Raw genomic sequence first — 7,375 nt, 5'->3', positions numbered from 1 at the left:
GAAGTTGTAGGAGGACTCCTGGAAACACAAGACAGACTGCTACGGCTCCAGACAGACAGCTACAGGCTACGACTCCAGACAGACAGCTACAGGCTACAGACAAACAGCCTACAGGCTACGACTCCAGACAGACAGCTACAGGCTACGACTCCAGACAGACAGCTACAAGCTACGGCTCCAGACAGACAAGCTACGAGCTCCAGACAGACAGCTACGACTCCAGACAGACAGCTACAGGCTACGCTCCAGACAGAAGCTACAGGCTACGGCTCCAGACAGACAGCTACAGGCTACGGCTCCAGACAGACAGCTACAGGCTACGGCTCCAGACAGACAGCTACAGGCTACGGCTCCAGACAGACAGCTACAGGCTACGGATCCAGACAGACAGCTACAGGCACGGCCCAGACAGACAGCTACAGGCTACGGCTCCAGACAGACAGCTACAGGCTACGGCTCCAGACAGACAGCTACGACTCCAGACAGACAGCTAGACTCAGACAGACAGCACAGGCTACGCTCCAGACAGACAGCTACAGGCTTACGGCTCCAGACAGACAGCTACAGGCTACGACTCCAGACAGACGCTACGACGTCCAGACAGACAGCTACGACTCCAGACAGACAAGCTACGCTCCAGACACGACAGCTACAGGTACACTCCAACAGACAGCTACAGGTACGCTCCAGACAGACAGCTACAGGCTACGGCTCAGACAGACAGCTACAGGCTACGGTCCAGACAGACAGCTACAGGCACGGCTCCAGACAGACAGCTACAGGCTACGGCTCCAGACAGACAGGCTACAGGCTACGGCTCCAGACAGACAGCTACAGGCTACGGCTCCAGACAGACAGCTACAGGCTACGGCCAGACAGAACAGCTACAGGCTACGGCTCCAGACAGACAGCTACAGGCTACGGCTCCAGACAGACAGCTACAGGCTACGGCTCCAGACAGACAGCTACAGGCTACGGCTCCAGACAGACAGCGACGACTCCAGACAGACAGCTACGGCTCCAGACAGACAGCTACAGCTACGGCTCAGACGACACTACAGCTACGGCTCCAGACAGACAGCTACAGGCTTACGGCTCCAGACAGACAGCTACAGGCTACGACTCCAGACAGACAGCTACGATCCAGACAGACAGCTACAGCTACGACTCCAGACAGACAGCTACAGGCTACGATCCAGACAGACAGCTACAGGCTACGAACTCCAGACAGACAGCTACAGGCTACGGCTCAGACAGACAGCTACAGGCTACGGCTCCAGACAGACAGCTACAGGCTACGGCTCCAGACAGACAGCTACAGGCTACGCTCCAGACAGACAGCTACAGGCTACGGCTCCAGACAGCTACGGCTTCAGAAACTACAGACAGACAATTACATGCTCCAGACAGCTAGACAGCTACAGACTACGGCTCCAGACAGGACAGCTACAGGTTCCAGAAAGCTACAGGCTACGACTCCAGACAGACAGCTACGGCTCCAGACAACAGCTACAGGCTACGCTCCAGACAGACAGCTACAGGCTACGGCTCCAGACAGACAGCTACAGGCTACGGCTCCAGACAGACAGCTACAGGGCTACGGCTCCAGACAGACAGCTACAGGCTACGACTCCAGGACAGACAGCTACGACTCCAGACAGACAGCACAGGCTACGACTCCAGACAGACAGCTACAGGCTACGACTCCAGACAGACAGCTACAGGCTACGACTCCAGACAGACAGCTAACAGGCTACGGCTCCAGACAGACAGCTACAGGCTACGGCTTCCAGACAGACAGCTACAGGCTACGGCTCCAGACAGACAGCTACAGGCTACGGCTCCAGACAGACAGCTACAGGCTACGGCTCCAGACAGACAGCTACAGGCTACGACTCCAGACAGACAGCTACAGGCTACGCCCAGACAGACAGCACAGGCTACGGCTCGACAGCTACGGCTTCAGAAAGCTACAGACAGACAATTACATGCTCCAGACAGCTAGACAGCTACAGACTACGGCTCCAGAAAGCTACGGCTTCAGAAAGCTACACAGACAGACAATTACATGCTCCAGACAGCTAGACAGCTACAGACTACGGCTCCAGACAGACAGCTACAGGTCCAGAAAGCTACAGGCTACAGCTCCAGACTGACACTCTGCTACAGGCTACAGTTCCCTGGAGGACATCCAGCCAACTTGACACAACTGTGGGAAACATTGGAGTCAACATGGCCCAGCATCCCTGTGGAACGCTTTCAACACCTTGTAGAGTCCATGACCTGATGAATTGAGGCTGTTCTGAGGTCGAAAGGGGGGGGGGGTGGCAACTAGATATTAGGAAGTTGTTCATAATGTTTTGTCCACTCAGTGTATAATTATAGTAATATAGAAACAGTATTAGCGCGCGAAGCATCTTCTGGTACCTGTTTAGAACACAGGCTGAGCCAAAGTCACCCAGCTTCACCGTCCCATTGTCTGTCAGGAAGATATTCTGAGGAGAAACCAGAAGGAAATCGATGAAAAAAAACTGTACAGTAAAAAACGACAGAACTTCAACTCACACGGATTCCTTCTATCACTTTAAATGCTTTCTTTTCAGACATAGGCTTACAATACATAAAGTGGTTCCTCAAAATTAAAAGTTTSGAGCTTATTGCCGCAACAGTTTGTGGTAGAGGATGGCAGATGGTGGTGAATTGCGTCATTCTGTCATTGCGCCACACAAGGGTGAGTTAGAACGCTGATCTAATCGGTAGTCTAAACCGGTGAGCGGAAAATTGGGGGATCTTTCACAACCTAGCCCGAGCTATTAGAATATCCTTGTGTAAATTAACGGTGTGAATGTTTCAGTCTGAGAGTCTCATCTTGCACTAGAGTCCTGCATCAGGCCAACAACAACAACAACAAATTGCTTGCGGGTGTTTCCCGGAGTTGAGAGAGAACTTGGGTAAATAACAATTACACTTGACCTGTGGACTGACAACAAAAAAATATATATATATTTTTTTGAATAAAGTTGTCTAACGCAAATGAAGGCATCAAATTGTTGCTTACTGAAACACCCAAAATCATCCAATTGTTATAGCAGGATTTGGAAAAATATTGTTCATTATTTCCTATGTATTCTTCAGGTACATTCTCCCCTTCAAGAGAAATGTACATGAAAATGTCAACAAAAAAAAATGGCAGCAACAGGACGATAAAACGTCATGTCTGCAACTCACACTGTGACCTTTAAAAGGAAAGATATGTGTTGCCGATCAGAAACAGTAGCTATGTAAAAACTCTGGACCTTACCTTGGACTTGAGATCCCTGTGTAAGACCCGTTTGTCATGGACGTACATCGTACCAGAACACATCTGAGCAAACCACTTCAGAATCTASTAACACATAGACATGAAATACAGTCTGAGTGGGATCCTGTTTCAGAGAATACACAAGTTAGGGACTAACTGACTGTTATGGATGGAGACCGTTAATGAAAATAAAATAACTGTCATAGGACTGGACTCGTTAAAAAAAAAAAAAAATTCACCCCTTTTTTTCTCCCCAATTTCGTGGTATTCAATTGGTAGTTACAGTCTTGTCTCATCGCTGCAACTCCCGTACGGACTCGGGAGAGGCGAAGGTCGAAAAGAGAGAGGAGTAGAGATCTGCTCAACTCTCGCAAGGCTTGTATATACATCTTATCCACATACAAGCTACTGACGTATAGATGCAAAGTGCTAATTAGACTCTGGTAAGCGGATCCAAGAGACGCATGTTGACTAGCAGTAACCTTGTTCTATGGGGTCGCTAACCACGGCTCATATCTTACAGATGTGTGACAGCTTACGCACACGCGAATGCGTCGACCAATTGAGATAGATGCGATAGGAAGATTATTCTGAGGAGACATAGGCACCAGTTTCTACTCCGTACAAGTGTTTCACAATATCGAATAGAGCTTGAGGCTGGACACTCGTTACTGTACGTTGTGGCTGAACGCAAATCTGATACGTGACATGTATTGTTGCGTAAAACGCAAACTTCACATACTCTAACTTAGGGTTACTTGCTCTGCTTATGTTTCACATTTATTAAGTTGCTTTGCTTTTCAGACATAGAGTGCTTAGCAAGTTACTATAGGTTTGGTTTCGCTATGTAAGTAGATTTATAAGACAGTTTTAGCCGAGGTTATTGTTTGGCTGCAACATGGTGTTGTGTGGATATAGGGGTTGGAACGATGTGGTGGTTGTAGATTGCTCGTGCACTATCTGCATTGCATTTGGGGCCTATCGCATCAAGGGCTGAGTTAGAACGATGCTGTGAGTTGTTGCTAATCGGTAGTATACAGACGGTGGGCGGAAATTGGGATGTTTTGGTATTTTTTTTCACGACCCATTGTTGTTGCGCTAGTAGCTTATTACCAGAATAATTGTTGTCGTTGCCTACGCCTTGTGTAAGATTAACGGTGGAATGTTTCAGGTGTGAGAGTTGCATCTTGCACTATGTATGTGGAGTTTCGCCTCTGCGCCATGTTGTTGTTTGTCAGGCTCCGCACAAAACCAAATTGCTTAGATGGGCTGTGTTGCTTTTACGGAGATTGAGGATTGGAGACCTTGGGTAAATACAATATTGTTGCTTTGATTCGTCTGAGTGCGATGACACAAAAATATATATAATAATGTTTGTTGTCTTTGAATAAGTTGTCTTAAGCAAATGAAGCTAAATTGTCGTTGCTTACTTAGCCAAACCCAAATCAATGTCTCAACTTGGTTATAGCAGGATTTGGAAAAATATTGTTCATTTATTTTCATGTATCTTCAGGATTCTCCGCTTCAAGAAACTGTCTCACATGAAAATGGTCAAAACAAAAAATGGCAGCACACAGGACGATAAAACGTCCATGTCTGGACACTCACACTGTGACCTTTAAAGGAAAGATATGTGTTGCGATGATAACATTTAGCTATGGCTTACAAAAACTACTGTTGGTATACGCGCCACCTGGTTGGACTTGAGATCCTGTGTAAGACCGTTTGTCAATGGTACGGCTTGTGTTGACTTAGTACGAGAACACATGTGGCACATTAGAATATACGAATACTGATAGTCATTGGCAAGTACAGTCTGGAGTTGTGTGTTGTTGCCTGTATCCAGTGATGGAATTACTACGCAGTTAGGGACTGCTGTGTCGTTTGTTATGATATGGCGAGACAGTGTTTTGTAATGAATATCTTAAAACCATTAATGTATAGGTTTAGGTGGTTTTGAGACTCGTTACAATGTTTTGCCAAAAAAAAAATGATTCTGCTTTTCTCACTTTTTATCTTGTCTTCGCTCGCTCCGATTTAGTGGTATTTACTAGTATGTTTTGCGTAGGTTACAGTCTTGTCTCATCGCTGCAACTCCGTACGGATCGGGAGAGGCGAATGGTTGAGATAGTGTGTTTCTGCTACGAAAATCAGATCTTCTTCGCTCACGCTCCGCACTGCTTCTTGACCACAAATACGCCCATGCCAACCCGGAAAGCGCCAGCACGCAGAATGTGTAGGAATAGATGGAGTAGCACGTACTGGCGACTGGATCATAGGTCGTGTCGTAGCTTGCGCTACGCATGTGGGTGTTTCTACCACGCTGTATCAAGCATGTTGTGGATGGTTGGGTAGTGTGGCAGTATTGAGTACAGAGGATTATGCTTCTCGTGTGGCGTTGCGCTAATATCTAAGCCGACGACGCTGGGTGTTTGCCATGTTGTGTTGCTCACCGATGTTGTTGTCATGTTGTGTTGCTTACCGAATGTGTGCTCTAGATTCGTGCGCGCGTGCTCTAGTGTTTGTCCCTCCATGGTTCTGCTTTGGTGATCCGTGTTTGTGTGGCTACCTGTGCAGACATGAGGCTGTGATCTTGGATCGGCTCGTATGTGTTTGGCTCAGAATGTCGACGGGGCACAACGCTAGCACTAGCGCGATGCAGGTACTTAGACGACTGCACCATCGGAAGGCAGGAACTGGACTCTTAACAATGGTGATGAAACTGTGTTGGGTTCTGTTTGGTAATGGAACAATAGAGATTGTTTGTGTGGTGCATGACTAATGAATAGCGAATGGACTTGGATCGGCTGCCTGGTATTCGTGTGCAATAAATTTATGACTATGAACCGTAAACCACAGCCTACATGTTAGTCTTGTTAGCTATTTTGAGCCTGGATACTATGCAGATTAGTGTTGGCTACAGCTATGGTTGTTTGTCATGTTGTGTTGCTTGCCAGAGTTGGCAAAGAAAAGCATATTGCAGCCTGGGCAATTAACATAATGTGATTAGAGACATAAGATGAGACTAAGAAATAGAGATGACGATGGACTACCTGGAACGAGAGGAACTCTGCTAGAATGTTGTTGAGGCGATAGCCATATGTGTGAGAGTGTTGCTACCTGCCGCTTCACTGATTGTGGACTGTGGAGATGACTGGTGTCTTTGTGGAATAGGAGTCATTACCGATTTAAGTGAGCTTGGCTCTAGTTTGGTATGGTACGTTGTTGAGGGTGTGTTTGTCTCTGTTCTAAAACTAGACCCCTAAAATGTGTTAACGGTCTGGGGTTTGTCGCTCGTTGGTCAGATATTTTAAGTGAGAGTTGTGCGAAGAGTGGCTCCACACTGATCACTCTTTTCTATATGCATTTGATAGGAGAGTCGTTTGCTCCGCTGTTTATCTGTGGTAAGGGAGTAGTTACGACCACAGTGTTGTACGAGATCTTCAGGTTCTTGGCAATTTTCTCGATGAGATAGCCTTCATTTCTCGGATGTAGGACTGACGAGTTTCATCGAAGAAAGTTATTTGTTGCTGCTTTTTGAGCCTGTAATGAACCCACAATGCTGATGCTCCAGATACTCAACTTGTCTAAAGAAGGCCAGTTTTATTGCTTCTTTAATCAACTAACAGTTTTCAGCTGTGTAACATCATTGCAAAGGTTTTCTAATGATCAATTAGTCTTTTAAAATGATAAACTTGGATTAGCTAACACAATGTGCCATTTGAACAGGAGTGATGGTTGCTGAGTAATGGCCTCTGTACGCCTATGTAGATATTCCATTAAAAAATCAGCCGTTTCCAGCTGCAATTGTCATTTCAACATTAACAATGGTCTACACTGTATTTTTGATCATTTGATTTATTTTAATGGACAAAAAAAAATGTTTTTCTTTCAAAAAACAAGGACATTTCGTATGTGACCCCAAACTATTGAACGGTCGTGAAAATATATATATTTTTGCTATTCGAATGGTTTTATGGAGACCACGGTCATTTGGCTGGCAATTACAGTCATTCAAAAATTCCTATGTTCGTCATAGCCTTACAAATCAAATCAAGTTTTTAATTTGTTTTG

At 46.1% G+C, this 7,375-nt stretch overlaps 1 protein-coding gene across 1 annotated transcript in view; it reads right to left on the bottom strand.

Moving 5' to 3' along the window:
- The window catches only part of nek3 (NIMA related kinase 3), a 42,632-nt gene that overhangs the window by 31,973 nt on the left and 3,284 nt on the right, over positions 1 to 7,375 (bottom strand). Inside the window, 2 exon segments of the mRNA XM_070440660.1 lie at positions 2,158 to 2,495; positions 3,302 to 3,385. Of these exon segments, the coding sequence (XP_070296761.1) occupies positions 2,158 to 2,495; positions 3,302 to 3,385 (422 nt within the window).

The sequence above is a fragment of the Salvelinus sp. IW2-2015 genome, unplaced genomic scaffold (genome assembly GCF_002910315.2).
Source record: "Salvelinus sp. IW2-2015 unplaced genomic scaffold, ASM291031v2 Un_scaffold2803, whole genome shotgun sequence".
Classification (NCBI taxonomy): domain Eukaryota; kingdom Metazoa; phylum Chordata; class Actinopteri; order Salmoniformes; family Salmonidae; genus Salvelinus; species Salvelinus sp. IW2-2015.
Note: the sequence above shows the minus strand (reverse complement) of the source record. Positions and strands in the feature narration are given on the sequence as shown.